Below are 20,703 nucleotides of genomic sequence, written 5' to 3'. Positions count from 1 at the left end.
CTTCATTAAAGAATTTAACTTAAATATTGCCAATCAAAAATTATGCATTGTTTAATCAAATTACTCTGAAGCATCCAAAGATCAAGTATTTTCAGCACAATGCAAGATTTCAATACTTTCAAATAATTAGCTAACCAAAGGCATAAGAATACAATCACAGCTTTGAGGATGTAGCAGCAGAGACAAACAGCCGTGGGCCAAAACTGACTGTTGATGGGCTGTTGACACCCTTGGTTCCTGTCACTCTTTTTGCATTTTGTTTATCATGTTGCCTTTAAGTGCCCATATGCTACAGAGTACCAAGCTTTGGAAGCTTTATTATACTTTACCAAATCCCCTGAAAATAAACAGTACTCCTATTCTGAAAATAATTAAAATACATACAGGCCACAAAGTGACCAGGGTCTTTATTGACCTTAACTACAAAGAGTAACAGGCCTTTATTTAAAACAGGCCTATACTAGGGCCTTTGCTTTGTAAGTATATGATATTTTAGCAAGAAGCCTCCTTGCATTCTGGTCTGCTCCTCCTTAAATTTGCTGTTAGTGCTAACTTTTGTCTTGTCATGATCATATCATCAAAAGTATGAAAGTTTGATGGAAAACCTGTAGCAATGATATTGCCAAGAATAATATATTATTAAATTGTGAATTGAGTTCTTGGATGATTGCTGACAGTTTTGGCATTTTGATTTACATGTATGCTCATATTAAAAAGTAAAAAGTAATTACAAATTCTCCAAGTGTAGTTGTGTTGCCTGGTTCATTTTTCCATCAGTGCTTGAGTTACCACATAACTGTGATCTAAACACAATATTAACTGAAATGATAAAGCTATAAAACTAGATTTGGACACTGGTCCCTTTTACAAGGCCTTAAAGCTGGGTAGGTAACAGTTGAGAAACCAGCAAGAGACCTAGATCTAGAGCTAGATTTAGAAAGTAACCAACTGAAAAAAGGGGAGAAAATGCTAAATGAAAGGCCCTCATCATTTCAGTTAATATTAAACTTCATTTGTGGATATACCCAATCTAATAAGCATCAAATTACTTGTAGTCTTCACATTTAACAAGTGTGAAATACAATAGGGAACAACAAAGACATACAGGAAGAGGTAGAAGACAGAAAGAGACACAGTCAGTTGACCTACCGTCTTCTGTGGGGACGTAGATGTTCAGATAAAGGCAGTCCTCGCTCTGCTCCTGCACATAGGTTACCACTGTATCCAAGTTGGCGGTGAACCACACAGGGAGCATATCATTGAGCAAAAAGCGGTCCTCTAAGAACTGAGGACAAACCGGAGCAAACTGAGTAGCATTCCTGATGCTCGGCCAGGACATGGGTGGCTCTGGTGGCTGGAACCTTCGTTCCCCAGTCGGGGCCAGCGCATACGGTATCCCCAAATACTGCTCCACTGGTCCCAGGATCTCATTGGGTAAGGTAACCTTCATTCCCCGCAATTTTCCATAATTGGTTGTGACCACAGGATGCTGCTGGGCCTGAATGGCGGCCACATAGATGGACGCCAGCCCCATCCACAGCAAAAGGTTGGTCTTGGCCGTGGAGTGACAAATCCAGGAAGGGCCTCCGAGCACTGACATGCTCCTTCTGTGCTGAGCCTGAGCCTGGCTGGTTATGGTTATGATCCACCCTTGGGTCTTTGGCACCCCACCCCCCACCCCTCCCCTCCACCAAGATGCTTCCTGTTCCTCCTCAGGCTGTGAGTTGAGCAAAGGAACCCCAACCGAATAAAGCAGCTTTCTCAGAGCTCCCCATTCCGAGAGCCTGCATTTGCAGTTGCTGTATGACTCCCCCTTCCAGAACAGGAGAGGAGTTTAGGATGCTATTGGGTCACCTGGGCTCCAGCTTGATGAGATATCCTGAAAGAGCAACAAAAAAAGCAGAGTTGGTCCACTATCACTAACTTTGTTAACCCATCTATCCCTATAGCCTATGTGCCAAAGTAGTTTAAAAGTACAGTGTGTAACTCATGGCCACATGCGTCAAACAAATACGAGCAGTACTTCTCTCCTCCTCTCTGTCAAATATGTGGAATAAGTACGTAATTTAAAAAACCACAATAACAAACAGCAATGATACTATTTCTAATAGCTATGGTGGATGGGCACATTTTCATAATTCATGCACTTTGTGGCACTTTGTGGCACTTTGCGGCGCTTCCGCCACCTGTGTCTCCCAGACAACAACGATTTCCCACCCAGTCTGCACAGCCAGAGACAGGGAAGTTGAAGTGGTGGCAGGACAAAAAAGTAGCGTTGCAGAGGAACCAGAGGTCAGGAGACTCACTATCTCATTTTGATGCACGGGTGCGATAACAACACTGGACGCAAGCTGTTTAGCATGCTAACTTCAGTGGATATCTCTGCAACAAAATACATAGATGTCTTTGACATGACGTGGTCACTTCTTCACATTGTGATGATAATATTTTCAACTCAAATTCTGGCCATTGCACACCAGATTTAGCCATAGACAATGTTACTTCTCACATCAGCAGTGATTACATGTGGACCAACGGTTCAGTCCAACCAACAATACCGTAAATGTTTTTTGCTATGCAAAATGTTGCTCATTCAGTCCGTCCACCACTTTGAAACAAACAGAAATATCTTGACAAATACTGGATGGATTACCAAGACATTTATTGTCCCCTGAGGATGAATGCTACAGACTGTGGTGATTCCTTGACTTTTCTACCAGAGCCACAAGCAGACTTACATTTTGGTTCAGATTTAAATGTATAAAACTATCACCTTTTATTTAAAAATGGAGCTACCATTTGATCGTAGGTATAAATGACTTAAAGCAATATTATGTAGTTATTTGTTATTTTATCTCTGTCATTGCCACTCCGGGCCCATAGCACCTTTCACTGGAATCCTGGTCAGGAAATCCATCACGAGAATGGTGTAATGCCGAAGAAGATGTTGTCAGGGGAAGCAAGGAAGAGAAAAAGAGAGGGTGAAGAGCAAGAGACCAGAAAAGAATAAATATCAGACAGGCTTTTGTTGCCGTGAGCTGAAAGAGATGAAAGGATGCAGGACAGATGCCGAGCTGGCCTTCTTTCTGTTGGACTAGTATTAGCTGGCTTGCTATGTCTCTATGTTGTTGCGCTTGCTTGACACTAAAAAATTTACATTTTTGTGGGTTTTGGAAAAATGTATTCAAAAACTAGTGGAGAACTGCTGAGGTCTTGAGATTGGTTGCAATAATTTGTTGACAGTCAATTTGCAGGCGTCTTTGCACAAGGGAATTTTTGGAAATCCCTCTGAATCAGAAATCAGCTCTCTGGGCTTGGAGGCGTCTCATAAACATTTGTGTCAAAACTATGTGGCATGCCACCTGTTGATTCAATTTCCCATTAGAGCTCCCATCTCATTTAATTGCCACCAGGTCTTGAGACATTTAGAAAATCTCACGCCTGACTTCTCCAATCCAAGAATGTTGATTAATTACCCTCTCACTCAAATAAAACTGTCAGGCCAAATCAATGATTAAATGTCATGCTGACCAGGGACGACTCTTTTCTGATATTAAATATAAATGAAAAGGCTGCATGACTAAATTAGTGGAATTCTGCTAATAGAGTCAAAGTACATGCCAATCTTTGCAAGCAAGTTTTTTTTTAAATCTGAACAGTTTTCCAGCATTTATTAGTGAAACAGAACCAAAAGGATTCAAGTTGTTACTGGCTACAGCTGCAAGGATCATGTAGGCCTGTCTGCCTGGAAACATATCAGCTTAGACAGGCTGTACAGAGGCTATTACATATATTACAAATATTATAAATATTACAAGGCCCCTAGAGGAATGAGGCCCTGTTGAATATACCCCTTTCAATGGCTCTAAATGTTATCTTTTTAAAAACGCTTTGGAAACTCTGTTTGATAGGGGAGGAGAGAGTCTGGTTTGGGGACCTCAGAATTGCTTCTCAGCTCATTGCTGATGATGTATTGGCTTCATCAAACTGTGAGCTCTATAGATACAAGAGAAATGAGGTTTTCTGGGCACATTGGTAGGAGTCCCTGAGGTAGACCCAGAAATTGCTGGAGAGATTATATTTCACATCCGGCTTGGGAACACCTCAGGATCCCTCAGGAGCAGTGGAGGCTGCTGCATCTTCCTCTAGGAGGGGCTGCTACCAAAAATCAAGCAAACATGTACTTAGGTATCTCATCAGTATATTTACCCAGACTGAAATTGCCCGAAAGGGGTGGTACTCCACGAAACACGACTTGACACTGTGGCTGATTGGACTAAACTATCTCGAAAATTTTTATTATTTAAGGAATTATTCAAAAATTATACTAATTATCACAATAATACTTTTTTGTAGGAGGGTGGTGCCCTTTCGCCCTCTAATGGCAAGCTGCCCCTGCCCAGGAGGAGCTGGAATAAGTGACAGAAAATGGGTGAAAATAGTCCCCAATAAAAACAGCACTGAAACTATATTTGTGAGCTGCAATGGGAGCCATAGACAGTGTAGGGAAGTCAGAAAGTATTGAGAGATGGACAATTGTTGAATTTAGTTTTTTTATTTGTTGATAATAAAGCAATATAGAGTGATGCAAGCCTCAAGTTTTAATTGTAGAATTAAATCACCCTCCAGGTTATCAAGAGAAATTATGTTTTCTTGTAAATTGGGTGAACTAAGACCTAAAATGATTGCCATCCTACCCTCAGGTTCATCTCAGAGCTAGCAGCATAGTTTCCATTGCTACAATCAATGACACCTGCTGACAACTGGCAAACACTGAGGCAAAAATATCTCATCATTTATGCTTTGCTAACAATGTTATGGAGCTGGCAATGAGAAGAGAAGACATTTTTCAAGACTGCAGTAAACAAACCCTAAAAAATATTTCTGAGAAGAAAACTGTTTCTTAAATTCTGGCTACTGCTTCTCTCATCTCTGAATTTCCAAGGAAAACGTCCTTGAAAATGTCTCTTATGCTGGAGTCAAAGAGTCCGAGCAGCCTGCTGCATGCTTTCAGTAAAAGAAAATATCCAGAATACACCGAGAGCCTAAATGGTTAAGAATGAAATGAATACACTTTTTTGAGACATTCTACCAAAAACAGCACAGAGCCAATTGTGGTTATCACCCAGGACACATGGATGACATCATAATCCCTTTCTACCCATGCCACAGTATTCTATACTATATACACACATTCTCTATGCCTGTTAAAGTAGTTTCCATAGACAACAGACGTTTAGATCATTCCCATTCCCCTGTACTTCTTGTCACAGATATTGCAGAGATAGTTTCTGCATCTGTTTTGCATCTATTTCTCTGTGCGCCGCAAGCAAATCTTGCAAGAAAAAACACTGATAATCTATTGTAAATAGTGTAAATTACATTTTGATTATACATGAAATTATGTTATTCTGATAAATGATGACATATGGGTCCCGTGCTTGCCAATCCTTTTGATTTCTTGGTCCCTCTACCCGCTGTTTTCCTGGAGAAAGTTAATGCTGTAAGTTGTATTAACAAGTCTCAGTCCTCCTCTGATGTGGGCCATTGCAATTCTGCAAAGAATCTGCAATTCTTAGGAAGTATTCTGATAAATGTGAGCCCACTGGCCTCATATGTTTTAGGTGCCTTTTTTCACTTAAGTAACATTGCAAAAATCAGGAATATCCTGTCTCAAGATGATGCAGAAAAACAAGTCCACACATTTGTTATTTCTAGGCTGGATTACTGCAATTCTTTATTATCAGGCTGCTGGAATAAGTCCATTAAGCATCTACAGCTGATCCAGAATGCTTGCAGCTTGTGTACTGACAAGAACCAGGAAAATAAATCATATTTCTCCTGTTTTTGCGTAAAATCCAGAAGAGAATATATAATCCTTGTGCTCACCTACAAAGCTCTCTTAATGGTCAGGCACAATCTTATCTTAAAGTGCTTGTAACTGTCCGCTTAGAGTCATTTAAAGTGTATTGATTTCAGTGATTGTGAATATATTTTTTGTATTTGTAAAAGATGTTTTTTATTAGGATTAGGTTGTAAACATGGGCAGATTAGTCCACGCAGGTACCAGTGTATGGAAGATTTTATTGGACTTTAATATTTGTAACCCTCAGAAAACAATCCACAAATGTGTACTATGATGCGCAAATATTTCACTATCTACAAATGTATATTTTTACATTTGTGATGTGTAAAAATGAGTGACTTCTACACACAAAACAGTTTTTGCACATTTGCAGATTGCTTTCTGTCAATTTGTGGGTCATGTTATATTTGTAACTTCCTTTTTACACATTTGTGGAATTTTGTCCAATGTGTACTGCGGAGATCTGTAAAAAAAAAATATATATATATATATATACACAAATATCTCACTACCCAAAACATGTATTTTTACATTTGTGTCGTGTAACACCATATCCACAAAAATACAGTGCAATTTGCAAATATGTACAATTTACTCTGTACACACATATTTTAATTTCACACACAAAGTGTTATTTACGCATTGTGTGGATATATTTTTACACACAAAACAGTTTTTGCACATTTGCGGATCATTTCCTGTCAATTTGCAGGTCACGTTACATTTGTGACTTTCTTTTTACGCATTTGTGGAATTTTGTCCACTCTGTACCACAGAGATCTGTAAACAGAGATCTGTAAATGTGAGAGCAGTTTATTAGCTACACCATCAGGTGGCGGTAGCGACATTGCCTCTCATGAGTTGAAAGAATATCCATTAAAGTGGTAAATCGTCATCGTCAATGCCTTTAGAAGGCACAGCAGAAATTTGACGTCGATCCGACTAAATCCCTAGGAGGAGTTCGTTAAAGTACGAAGTGTGTAAATCATCCAAAAATGGCCATAAAATTCAAAATGGCCGACTTCCTGTTGACTTTAGGCTATGGGTTCTTGAGGCTTTTTTGTGCGTCTTGACATGATACATGTCCCCAGAAAATTAGTAATTTGTAGTAGTATAGTAAATTGTACATATTTGCAAATTGCACTGTATTTTTGTGGATATGGTTTTACACAACATAAATGTAAAAAAATACATGTTTTGGGAGGGAGATATTTAGGGCCCGAGCACGACCGTGCGATGACCCTATTGAATTTGTAAAGATTATATATTTAGGGCCCGAGCACGACTGTGCGAGGTCCCTATTGAATTTGTAAAGATTATATATTTAGGGCCCGAGCACCACCATGTGAGGTCCCTACTGAATTTGCTAAGATTATATATATATTTTTAGGGCCCGAGCACGACCGTGTGAGGTCCCAATTGAATTTGCTAAGATTATATATTTTTTTAGGGCCCGAGCACGACTGTGCGAGGTCCCTATTGAATTTGCTCGGATTATATATATTTAGGGCCCGAGCACGACTGTGTGAGGTCCCTATTGAATTTGCTCGGATTATTATTATTAGGGCCCGAGCACGACCGTGTGAGGTCCCTATTGAATTTGCTCGGATTATTATTATTTTTTTTTTATTTATTTATTTATTTTTTTTTCTGCAAAGTAGGCTCAACTGACATGGCCTAAACATACTCGAAAACTCACCAAAATTTGCAAACATGTCAGAACCGGTGAAAAATTTCGTATTCTACAAGTTTCGCACATGGGCGTTGCAAAATGACTCGCTAGCGCCACCTAGAAAATTGGAAAAAATTAGCCCCTCGTTCACGTTCAACCTACATGTGCGAAATTTTCTGGGGACATGTATCATGTCAAGACGCACAAAAAAGCCTCAAGAACCCATAGCCTAAAGTCAACAGGAAGTCGGCCATTTTGAATTTTATGGCCATTTTTGGATGATTTACACACTTCGTACTTTAACGAACTCCTCCTAGGGATTTAGTCGGATCGACGTCAAATTTCTGCTGTGCCTTCTAAAGGCATTGACGATGAAAAGTTGTGCTATTTGCGAGTTTTCGTCAATGGGCGTGTCCGTGGCGTTGATGATTCGCTATGAAACAGGAAGTTGTTGTAACTTCAGTGTACATGCTCACATCTGGACCAAACTGTACATGTAGGATGAGAGTCCCGCCCTGAACACATGTACATGCCGACATTCACCCACAGTCATAGCGCCACCTGCTGGCAACAGAAAGTGACCTTTAACGAAGCAGCCCCCGTTGCACGTTTCACCTACGTGCACGAATTTTCTGTGGTACGTGTATCGTGTCCAGATGCACAAAAAAGTCTCTTGGAGCCATAGCCTAAACCCAATAGGAAGTCGGCCATTTTGAATTTTACGTCAAATTTATGATGATTTACACACTTCGTACTTTAACGAACTCCTCCTAGGGATTTAGTCCGACCGACCTCAAATTTCTGCTGTGCCTTCTAAAGGCATTGAAGATGAAAAGTTGTGCTATTTGCGAGTTTTCGTCAATGGGCGTGACCGAGGCGTGGCGTCAAAGATCAAGTCTTCGCCATGACACAGGAAGTTGTCGTAACTTCAGTGTACATGCTCACATCTGCACCAAACTGTACATGTAGGATGAGAGTCCCGCCTTGAACACATGTACATGCTGACATTCACCCACAGTCATAGCGCCACCTGCTGGCAGAAGGAAGTTACTTTTAACGAAGCAGCCCCCGCCGCACGTCTCACCTACGTGCACGAATTTTCTGTGGTACGTGTACCTTATCCAGACGCATAAAAAAGCCTCTTGGAGCGATGCCCTGAAATCAACAGGAAGTCGGCCATTTTGAATTTTACGTCAAATTTTGGATGATTTACACACTTCATACTTTAACGAACTCCTCCTAGGGATTTAGTCCGACCGACTTCAAATTTGTGCTGTGCCTTCTAAAGGCATTGAAGATGAAAAGTTGTGCTATTTGCGAGTTTTCGTCAATGGGTGTGTCCGTGGCGTGGCGTCAAAGATCAAGTCTTCGCCATGACACAGGAAGTTGTTGTAACTTCAGTGTACATGCTCACATCTGAACCAAACTTTACGTGCTTGATAACTCTCCCACCCCACTATGGAGGACCGATCCTGACACAGTCAGAAATAAATACAGAAATAAATAAATGCTCAATAAATAAATAAGCATCCAATTAAATACACAAAAAAATAAAGTAAATAATAAATGTAGGTAGTAATTAAATTATACAAGGAGACATCAATGTATATATTTTAATTAGTGCCTTTAATACGCCTTTAATAGTGCCTTTAATAGTATTATTATTATAATAATAATACCTGTATTTATTAACCTTTGTTATAATTACCTTATTTGTTTATTCAACTTTATTTATTACTAATTTTTTAAATGTATTTATTTATGTGTGTGTTTTAATATTTTGTCTGTTTTATTCTTCCTTTGTATTTATTTACCTTATTTATTTTCAACCATGGTACTTATTTCTGCCTGTCTTTTTAAATTTTTGTATGCATTTCTGCCTCATTATGCAAATGAGGAGGGGCTGTGTCTCAAGGGGTCATCTTCTGTGCTATTGGTGGACCAGTCAGACAGGAGAGCTCCTACTCTGCCTGCAGACATCAACGATCTTGCCCCTCACACAGTCAGATGGCTTCCTTCAGTGCGCTGAGGTGTTTAACAACTCTGAAGACACTACCAGCCATGTCTTCCTTCTCTTTTCACGTAGACGCTCCGACAGACAGTGCTTTCAGTTTGCTGCATGCATGGACACAGAACTGCGGTATAGGGAGAAGCACACGGTCAGCTGGCTGCAGCTAAATCTGGAGTGCACTCGTATTCAATTCTGTATGGTAAATTCAGTTTTAACGGAGCAGAGCGAGCTGACAGGTAGAGTTAGAGACTTTTTCTGTCCGTTTCTCTCTTTACAAAGACGCACGTTGCAGTCATAGTCTTCTCTGAGATGCGAGCACGACATACAACACAATTTATCAAATTACACAACGGATATACAGTATGAAAATAAGATTGATTGGATTATACTCACAGGAAGTATAAAACCTGTTACATGTGTCTATTAAAAATAAAGTAACACAAAAATGTCAGGGAAATTACTTTACTTAGATTTAAGTACTGCAGTTGTACATTTGAAATACCTTCCTACCTTTCTGATAGGAAGCCTTCTTGAGGTGGTATAAAACATTTCTTCTTATATTCTGATTTGAGTTATGGACAACTATGACCACATGAATTAAAAAAATTAAACATTTCACTGCCCAAGTCAGCTATAACACAAGTCTTGTTCATCAGACTACATGCTGTAGAGTATTTGTGGACAGATTTTGTCCCAGGATTTATTATGCATTTCTTCTTCTTCGTTGCATGATTTAGAATAATAAGGTGAGAAATGGGTCTATTCTGAGTTCATCCTGCACTGCAGCAGCTAATAAAGTCCATTTAATCCCAAAAACGCTTTTCTTTTAGGCAGGCTGGAGCAGAAAACAACTCACCTTTCTCAAGTTGTACAGTAATGTCACATGTGTATGAAGGTGGATCAAACAAGCTAATCTTAAATGTCAAAGTAGAGAGGAGCCTAGTAGACCTATTTATTTTCATTCATTACACAATATGAATAAGCTATGCAGACAGTTGTAAAGAAAGAACATCTTTTTTATCTGTTCTCTGCTTGTTATAGTTACACAGTATTAGGGGTATGGGCTGTATTAAAAGTATCCACTGTTCTCCCATGCTCTAACACACAGTAACGATGAAATGTGTGCTGTTCTCACATTCTTCCTCTGTATGTACACATAAACAACAAGGCAGGGAAATATAAAAGGAATTCATTTTATAGTTTGGGTACATTATTGTTCAGTGTACATGCTCACATCTGAAACAAACTTTACGTGCTTGATAACTCTCCCACCCCGCAGACATCTACACACCAATACCGATTTATATTCATAGCGGCAAGTGCTATGTAGCTCCACATAGGGGACACAGGAAGTAACATATAACACCTTCATGCGGCGACATAACCGCGTAACAAATTCACAGCCGCACCGGCAGAGCTCCAGAATATGCAACTCGGCCGAGTCACGCGCGGACGCGCTACAAGTGCGAGGGCCCGCCCAACGCTGCTTGCAGCTTTAATTAGGGCCCGAGCACGACCGTGCGAGGTCCCTATTGAATTTGCTCAGATTATATATATATATATATATGTTATATATATTTTTTTTCTGCAAAGTAGGCCCAAATGACATGGCCTAAACATACTCGAAAATTCACCAAAATTTGCAAACATGTCAGAACCGGTGAAAAATTTCGTATTCTACAAGTTTCGCAAATGGGCGTGGCAAAATGACTCGCTAGTGCCACCTAGAAAATTGGAAAAGATTAGCCCCTCGTTCACGTTCAACCTACATGTGCGAAATTTTCTGGGGACATGTATCATATCAAGACGCACAAAAAAGCCTCAAGAACCCATAGCCTAAAGTCAACAGGAAGTCGGCCATTTTGAATTTTACGGCCATTTTTGGATGATTTACACACTTCGTACTTTAACGAACTCCTCCTAGGGATTTAGTCGGATCGACGTCAAATTTCTGCTGTGCCTTCTAAAGGCATTGATGATGAAAAGTTGTGCTATTTGCGAGTTTTCGTCAATGGGCGTGTCCGTGGCGTCAATGATTCGCTATGAAACAGGAAGTTGTTGTAACTTCAGTGTACATGCTCACATCTGGACCAAACTGTACATCTAGGATGAGAGTCCCGCCCTGAACACATGTACATGCCGACATTCACCCACAGTCATAGCGCCACCTGCTGGCAACAGAAAGTGACCTTTAACGAAGCAGCCCCCGCCGCACGTTTCACTTACGTGCACGAATTTTCTGTGGTACGTGTATCTTGTCAAGACGCACAAAAAAGTCTCTTGGAGCCATAGCCTAAACCCAACAGGAAGTCGGCCATTTTGAATTTTACATCAAATTTTGGATGATTTACACACTTCGTACTTTAACGAACTCCTCCTAGGGATTTAGTTCGACCGACTTCAAATTTCTGCTGTGCCTTCTAAAGGCATTGAAGATGAAAAGTTGTGCTATTTGTGAGTTTTCGTCAATGGGCGTGTCCGTGGCGTGGCGTCAAAGATCAACTCTTCGCCATGACACGGAAGTTGTCGTATCTTCAGTGTACATGCTCACATCTGCACCAAACTGTACATGTAGGATGAGAGTCCCGCCTTGAACACATGTACATGCTGACATTCACCCACAGTCATAGCGCCACCTGCTGGCAACAGGAAGTGACTTTTAAACGAAGCAGCCCCCGCCGCACGTTTCACCTACGTGCACGAATTTCTGTGGTACGTGTATCTTGTCCAGACGCACAAAAAAGTCTCTTGGAGCCATAGCCTAAACCCAACAGGAAGTCGGCCATTTTGAATTTTACGTCAAATTTTGGATGATTTACACACTTCATACTTTAACGAACTCCTCCTAGGGATTTAGTCCGACCGACCTCAAATTTCTGCTGTGCCTTCTAAAGGCATTGAAGATGAAAAGTTGTGCTATTTGCGAGTTTTCGTCAATGGGCGTGTCCGTGGCGTGGCGTCAAAGATCAGCTCTTCGCCATGACACGGAAGTTGTCGTAACTTCAGTGTACATGCTCACATCTGCACCAAACTGTACATGTAGGATGAGAGTCCCGCCCTGAACACATGTACATGCTGACATTCACCCACAGTCATAGCGCCACCTGCTGGCAACAGGAAGTGACTTTTAAACGAAGCAGCCCCCGCCGCACGTTTCACCTACGTGCACGAATTTTCTGTGGTACGTGTATCTTGTCCAGACGCACAAAAAAGCCTCTTGGAGCGATGCCCTAAAATCAACAGGAAGTAGGCCATTTTGAATTTTACATCAAATTTTGGATGATTTACACACTTCGTACTTTCACGAACTCCTCCTAGGGATTTAGTCCGACCGACTTCGAATTTCTGCTGTGCCTTCTAAAGGCATTGAAGATGAAAAGTTGTGCTATCTGTGAGTTTTCGTCAATGGGGGTGTCCGTGGCGTGGCGTCAAAGATCAAGTCTTTGCCATGACACAGGAAGTTGTTGTAACTTCAGTGTACATGCTCACATCTGAAACAAACTTTACGTGCTTGATAACTCTCCCACCCCGCTATGGAGGACCGATCCTGACACAGTCAGAAATAAATACATAAATAAATAAATGCTCAATAAATAAATAAGCATCCAATTAAATACACAAAAAAATAAAGTCATCTTCTCTGCTATTGGTGGACCAGTCAGACAGGAGAGCTCTAGGCCTACTCTGCCTGCAGACATCAACAATCTTGCCCCTCACACAGTCAGATGGCTTCCTTCAGTGCGCTGAGGTGTTTAACAACTCTGAAGACAATACTACCAGCCATGTCTTCCTTCTCTTTTCACGTAGACGCACCGACAGACAGTGCTTTCAGTTTGCTGCATGCATGGACACAGAACTGCGGTATAGGGAGAAGCACACGGTCAGCTGGCTGCAGCTAAATCTGGAGTGCACTCGTATTCAATTCTGTATGGTAAATTCAGTTTTAACGGAGCAGAGCGAGCTGACAGGCAGAGTTAGAGACTTTTTCTGTCCGTTTCTCTCTTTACAAAGATGCACGTTGCAGTCAGAATCTTCTCTGAAGAGGACAATGAAGTCTCAGTAGTACACGATGCGAGCACGACATACAACACAATTTATCAAATTACACAACGGATATACAGTATGAAAATAAGATTGATTGGATTATACTCACAGGAAATATAAAACCTGTTACATGCGTCTATTAAAAGTAAAGTAACACAAAAATGTCAGGGACATTACTTTACTTAGATTTAAGTACTGCAGTTGTACATTTGAAATACCTTCCTACCTTTCTGATAGGAAGCCTTCTTGAGGTGGTATAAAACATTTCTTCTTATATTCTGATTTGAGTTGTGGACAACTATGACCACATGAATTAAAAAAATTAAACATTTCACTGCCCAAGTCAGCTCTAACACAAGTCCTGTTCATCAGACTACATGCTGTACAGTATTTGTGGACAGATTTCGTCCCAGGATTTATTATGCATTTCTTCTTCTTCGTTTGATTTAGAATAATAAGGTGAGAAATGGGTCTTTTCTGAGTTCATCCTGCACTGCAGCAGCTAATAAAGTCCATTTAATCCCAAAAACGCTTTTCTTTTAGGCAGGCTGGAGCAGAAAACAACTCACCTTTCTCAAGTTGTACAGTAATGTCACATGTGTATGAAGGTGGATCAAACAAGCTAATCTTAAATGTCAAAGTAGAGAGGAGCCTAGTAGGCCTATTTATTTTCATTCATTACACAATATGAATAAGCTATGCAGACAGTTGTAAAGAGTGTAGTGTAAAACACTACTTGGCAATAAAGGAATTTGCTCCTTCTGATTCTGATTCTGACTGAGTAAGGGTAATGCTAGTCTAAACAGACTCCTAAAGATACCCCCTAACCCTGCACCAAACTAAGCACCGAGCCTGCTGTATCCTGGTAAATCACCACCCGCTTGGGCTGTATAATATGCAACGTACTTGTCCGCATTGTGAGCATATGGCTGGTACATGTTTGGCCCTTGTCTAATACTAAACACAGGCCGAAAGTGTAGCTTTATTATCACTTTGCCGTACGTAAAAGGGATATGCTGATTCTGATCTGACCTGAAAGAAATCTTGATACTATCAGTGTGTGTTTTGTGATCATATGGAGTTTTGACCCTGATATATGTACTATTCTTAAAAGAGGGACGTAACTATCCCCTACTGTTTGATGATCAACAATATCGGTATTAACAAATATATTATACATGCCTACATTAACATCGACAGGATGTGGTTCCATATATGGCATCTGTGTCAACACTGTGTTAGTTCGTAGTTGAGATCTAAATGTCGCAATTCCCTTGTGAGTTTTAAAAGCCGCTCCGGGGGTAAATCCCAACATTTGTGCAAGTTTTCCATGAAGTGTTAATTCTACGTCTCTCGTTGGTAAAATGCTTACTCTGTTGGTAATGTTGTTGTAATCAAGCTCAACATGACCCATTTCATTTTCAGATAAAAACTGTTTAGTTCAGCTATTATCTGTGACATTGCTGTATAGAATCCCTGTGTCGCTGATAGAACTACCCTCTTGTTGGATTTTTTATCAAACACAACAAATTTTTGTCTTCTGATGAAAACGTTTTCCATGTTTTTGGATATTGTATTTCTATCAAACCCACCTCGTATGCTGATTTGGATAGTTTTGTTCCAAAAGTTTGCTATTGTATTGCTCTGGTAAAATAATGCAGACGAGTTGCTGGGCAGGGTGACAAAAAATCCTCTGTATCCATTTATACATGTGTTTGTAAGCTGCTAAGGTAGCTGAATGACCTGCTTTTCCAAAATCCACAAGTTATATTTATCTGGCCATCCGACCCATTTGACTAATGTTGCCCCCCTGGCCTGGTGGGCGTCATGGGTATGTGTGTGTCCTTAAATTCTGTATGCAGAAACAATGAGGCAGAAACTTTAGCTTGCGTTCAGCTCGACTACAGTATTTATTCTGCTTCAACAAAAAAGGAATTAACGTTCGACTCTCTGTAGTAATAAAACAAAATGCTTGTTGTAGCATCAGGTATTTCACAGTACTTTCAAATATGTAAGACATCACCATATCTTCAGCAAATACTAACGTAATGATAACATATAGCACAGCTAACTAAACAATATAAATGTCTGTCGTTGTGCTTCAGTTGACGTGAATTACATATTAACCAGTAGAACAACAAAAATCGAACTTGGTTCTTTTAACTAACATTTTCCTAAGTTCGACACTTTCATCACGTTGCACCTCAAACACTAATGTACAAGCTTACAGTGAGTAACTAATACATTTGCCGTTCATTGCATTAACGTTACTAAGTTACTCTTCTGTCACACATTCAAAAATTACTGTATTTCCATCACTTTTCAAATCAAGTACAATGCTTACATACACAGGTAAACCGTTTAACATAATGTGTTATACACACATTAGCACTGAATGCATTTTCAGGTCAGTTAACAACACAAAACTAGACCATTAGCGTTTCTAATTGTACTGTGGGTTACTCATTAGCAAAAGGTCCGCTAGCCTAGCATGGCAGTGTATAGCTAAACATCACTATTTCACACATTACGGCAAAATTATTCAACTCTAAACATTGCACGTTCTCACTAAGGATTCAAAACACACATCCCTTATACTGGGGTACATGCATGCAAATTTGAGGAACATTAACCCACCTGTATGCAGAAACAATGAGGCAGAAACTTTAGCTTGCGTTCAGCTCGACCGCAGCGCTTGCCTCCTAAGGGTTTTAAGTTCCTCCCACGTGCTATGCGCCACCTAGTGACCTCTTTAAGTATCGCCCCACCAAAGTACAATACAATGAAATTGGCCTTTTAGTAACTATTTAATACACAATATCGTGAAAAAAATTATATGGGTGTCTTTTTTTTTTTTTTTAACACATTGTTTATTTTAGCAATAAATGGTAGTATAATGAACTGAACTAATTAAATTACTTTTTATCTCTTATGCCTAACTGTGAACACATTTTTTAACCCTTTACACTAACACCATGTCCCGGCCTTGTCTTTTAAAATATTTCTATTTTAAATGTTTTGTTTTTATCTATAATAACTTTTTTGCATCTCTGGCTCGTAAATGTTCCCTGTAATATTTCACCGTTATAGTCTTTTATCCTGTAAACAGGTGTGTCCCCTTGACATGCATTCCTTTACAGTGAAATATTCATCAGTATAATTTTGCTCATAACCTTTTTTAAAAGGGCCACGTAGTTTTGAAATTCTTATCGCCCACCTAATATTTAAAACGAATTACTCTTTTATCTTTTGTTTTATCGAAGTTGTTAAATAAGATGTCTTCATTGTCTTTTGTTACATCAATCGGTTTCATTTTAATACTACGATGATAACTATGATTGTAGGAGGTGACTAAATCCTGCAATATATCTATGCATCGTTTAGAATTATTGGCTGTTAAATAACGCCACATTTTAGATTTCAGAGTCCTATTAAAACGTTCTACTACAGATGCCTTAGTCTCATTTGATGTGGTAAAGTGTACGATACTATTAATTTTGTTAGAATTTTATGATGAATTTTAGATGAAGGTATTGTACCTTCATCTAAAATATCTTTAAACCATGCTGTGACACATTTACCACTCTTATTTTTTAAACAACGTACCCATGCATGTTCCTTAACTACTGTGCTCACTGTCCTCCACTCTAACTACACGTTTAAGTGAAGCGATGAGAAAAGGGTTCCTCAGCCAAATCTGCAGAGCACCTGCTGCAATGTCTCGAATACTGGCACCAACCCAAGACCACGTAGGACGTACTTTTGAGCATCAGCGAAATATTTTTTAAAAAGCTTCTGCTCCCTGACAGGGTAGCATGTCAATACATGTGTGAGATTGTTTTCTGCTCCATTCATCTGTATAAATGCAATACACACATGTTTGTTTAGCTTTTTGCTGCAGTATATCGTGTAAATAATAAGCTACGGTCACCTGTATAATACTGCTAGCAGTAGTGTTAGGAGATGTGTCCTTGTCACAACAGTCCAGAGTATCCAAACATGCACCCTTAAACAGCTTGTCCCTGCTCTTGTCCTCTTCTGATTTTTCTCCAGGAATGAGAAATGTTAAATTTCTTTTCCCCAGTTCTTTGCCATAGTCATCCACCCATGAGTTATCAACGACATCTTCCTGGAGTAATGGAAAATATTTAGGGGCGCTTGATAGACCCTCACCTGCTGCACATGTCCTTGTACCTGTAAAAAACATTTTAATTAGAACAATGTCAATGTGTTTGTTGTTCATCGTCCTTGTCCTCAGGACCAAAAAGTTTTCTTTTGATCCCTACATAGCTAACATAAGGTTTATACCATCTAAATAATTTATCAATGTGCAAGAAGACTTCAAGGGTTCTATCCCATTCTCCCCACTGGACCACAAAACCGGTGCTGAACCATGTCTCCTATTCCTTAGAGGTGATGGGGTAGCCTTTTTGTTGCTCTGGGGTCCACATCCTAGCATTTTGAATGATAGGATCTGTGGTGTATAACATATGTGCATTTGACCATAACAGTTTAAAATAACACTGTAGCAGCTGGATAGAGGATTAGTGACCTTTTAAGGGGAGAGTAGAGGTCAGTGTTTATGTAGGGAGTGAACCCTTCTATAGAATTTGACCTCTGACCCCGTGTTATGTTACCTCAGAATAGTACTGAACCCTTCTCTGGTACCAGATACCTAAACATGTCCTATATAAGCTGTGTTTGATGTACAGAGAGACAGAGTGGCCATCGGGCTGGGTCTCTCTCCAAGCTGCTGCAGAGCTTGTAATTGATGCTGAGCTCCTTGATGTAATAAACTTTTATGATAAAGGACAGTGTCGAGTGGATTTCTTCTCAACACATCATCGCAGCATTATTGTTCGGACACCACAGATCGTCCTTGCATGATCTAAAAAAGATGTAGGATTCTGGGTCGTAGACTTTCTCTCTCCAGGCACAGAGCTGCACCATTGTGTGGTATAGACTCATTTTGAAGCACTCAAATCTTTACAGACTTTGTTTCTGAAGTAATTCCAGTCTTTGGCTGAAAAACTAATGTGCGGTGTGCTTTCACGAAGAAAAATTTAATCAAGCTCTCTTGTATAAAGATGAACTGTTCCATGCTCAAACAAGAATCCTGACATTCTAAAATCTTCCACTGCCCATTCAAACTGAGGAGCTCCAGCCTTTCGGTCCCGAAAATCAGCCAATGTTGTTGGGGGAGTCTTCTTTCTAGATAGCCATAGTCATTGCTACAGGATCTATAATTATGCGTCGTTTTGGAGTCATCACTCCCAATTGGTTACCTGTGACGTCCATTATTGTGATGCTGCAAAGATGGCCCTGTTGTTCTGCACGAACATAGCTCTGCGTATTCACCCAAAAATCGTTCAGTCACCCTGTTCCACGCTCTTGGTCAGATGTAAGTCAAAAACTAGCCCGCTATATATACAAACTGACGGCTAAAGCCATTCCCAAACATCCGCTTTTAGAGGATAACACCGGATACCCCCCCCCCCCCCACGTGCACGCCTGTTACAAGCATCGTGCACGGGAGCGCGCAATGCCAACCTTTATTTACTACTAGTAATGTCTATAAAGGTACTTATGTTTGTATATTTTGTATATTTTTATAGTTTTCATGGTGCTTACTGCGGTATTGGACAAGGAGGAAAAGAAAGAAATAAAGAAACTGTAAAAGGCATCAGTCAAGACTCTCTGCATCTTCTTTTTACCCACCGAGGGCAGTTACAGAGCTCATAGTACCTTACTAACCCGCCAGAGCACTGCACTCTCAGAATGCAGGGTTACTTGTGGATCCAAGAGTTTCCAAAAGTAGAATTGGAGCCAGAGCCTTTAGCCATCAAGCTCCTCTCCTATGGGACCAGGTTCCAGTTGGGGTTCAGGAGGCAGACACCATCTCATAATATTAAACAGAGTCCGGTCTGGACCGGCTCTATAAGAAAAGTGCAATGAGATGACTTTTGTTATGAATTGGCACAATATACATAAAACTGAACTGAATATCTACAAATGTCCATGTAGTTACTGCACTCTTTTTGACAGACATAGTTTTGTTAACTCTTTCCTAATGAATTTGACTTGATTTGAGATCATGAACAACAACAAGGCTTAAACAAGGCTGTTAAGAAGAACCTAATTAAGACTACATTTTGTAACATGATCATGTGTGGACAGAGCCCAGAGGACTTTTCTCACATTCCCACCATTGTTGTAAAGAAATAAAATCAGATTTTGTGAAAAATTTTATCTTCCAATAAAGCTGTGTTAAAATGCCACTAAGCACTACTGGCTTTCACACACAAAAAAACAGAAACTGTTACAAGTGAGTGATCAGAAAACCCAACAGGGCTGATCCAACAACTTTTAAATAAATTAAACTTATGTTTAAAACAATAAAAACGATCAAGCCTGGCCATAGACAATAAGTTATCTTTAGCATGTGTCCAAGTGTATTGTCGCTGCTTGCCCTGAAAACCTCTCCACACATTACACAGCTCCTGAGCTTCCATAAGCTGAATCAGGGGAGTGCGAGAGGCAGCATGAGGCTCTCCATGGTTCCTGTCTAACCTGCTCAGTACAGTTAAAATCACTCTCCTCATCACCTTCACTTTCACCTGACTGCTGACACTCACTCTGAGGAGAAGCTTTCTTCACTTCACAAGCAGAGTGACACTCTTTGTCTACCAGCATCTCACTTTCCTCCTCCAGAGAACATTCTGCCTCCCCTGCTTTGTGTCTGTGTGTTGACTACATCGCTGTTAGTGCTGTAAGTGTGTGACTGCTCTCTGACCTCTACTGCTGCATCTTTAGTAGCAGAACCTGAAAACGCTGCAAGTGAAAGAGCAGCACCCAAATCCCTTGTATCCAGACAAGAAAGTCCCGGGCCATCAGAAACTGACCCAGCAGAACCCAAAACAGCAGCTCCCAAACCACCAGAAACTGAAACATCTCAACATCTGAACCATCAGGACCTGGAATAGCATCAACAGAACCAGCTACCCGCTGATGCCCAGCCTGTTGTATACTCTGTGTTGTACCCCTCCTGTGAACTCTGTGAACTGTCGGCATGACTCCGGTAAAACCAGTCGTCACCGCTCAGGAACCCAC

The 20,703-nt window shown here is 40.3% G+C and overlaps 1 protein-coding gene across 1 annotated transcript in view; it reads right to left on the bottom strand.

The window, feature by feature from the left end:
- nlgn4xa (neuroligin 4 X-linked a) overlaps positions 1-20,703 on the bottom strand; it is a 319,083-nt gene that overhangs the window by 274,448 nt on the left and 23,932 nt on the right. Inside the window, exon 2 of the mRNA XM_038722527.1 lies at positions 1,150-1,879. Coding sequence (XP_038578455.1) covers positions 1,150-1,600 — 451 coding nt within the window. The 5' untranslated portion in view covers positions 1,601-1,879. The remainder of the gene's footprint in view (positions 1-1,149; positions 1,880-20,703) is intronic.

This window comes from Micropterus salmoides, unplaced genomic scaffold (assembly GCF_014851395.1).
Source record: "Micropterus salmoides isolate LMB-PRFRI ecotype aquatic unplaced genomic scaffold, ASM1485139v1 Ms_hic_scaffold_1, whole genome shotgun sequence".
NCBI classification, from domain to species: domain Eukaryota; kingdom Metazoa; phylum Chordata; class Actinopteri; order Centrarchiformes; family Centrarchidae; genus Micropterus; species Micropterus salmoides.
This window is presented reverse-complemented; position numbering and strand designations above follow the sequence as displayed.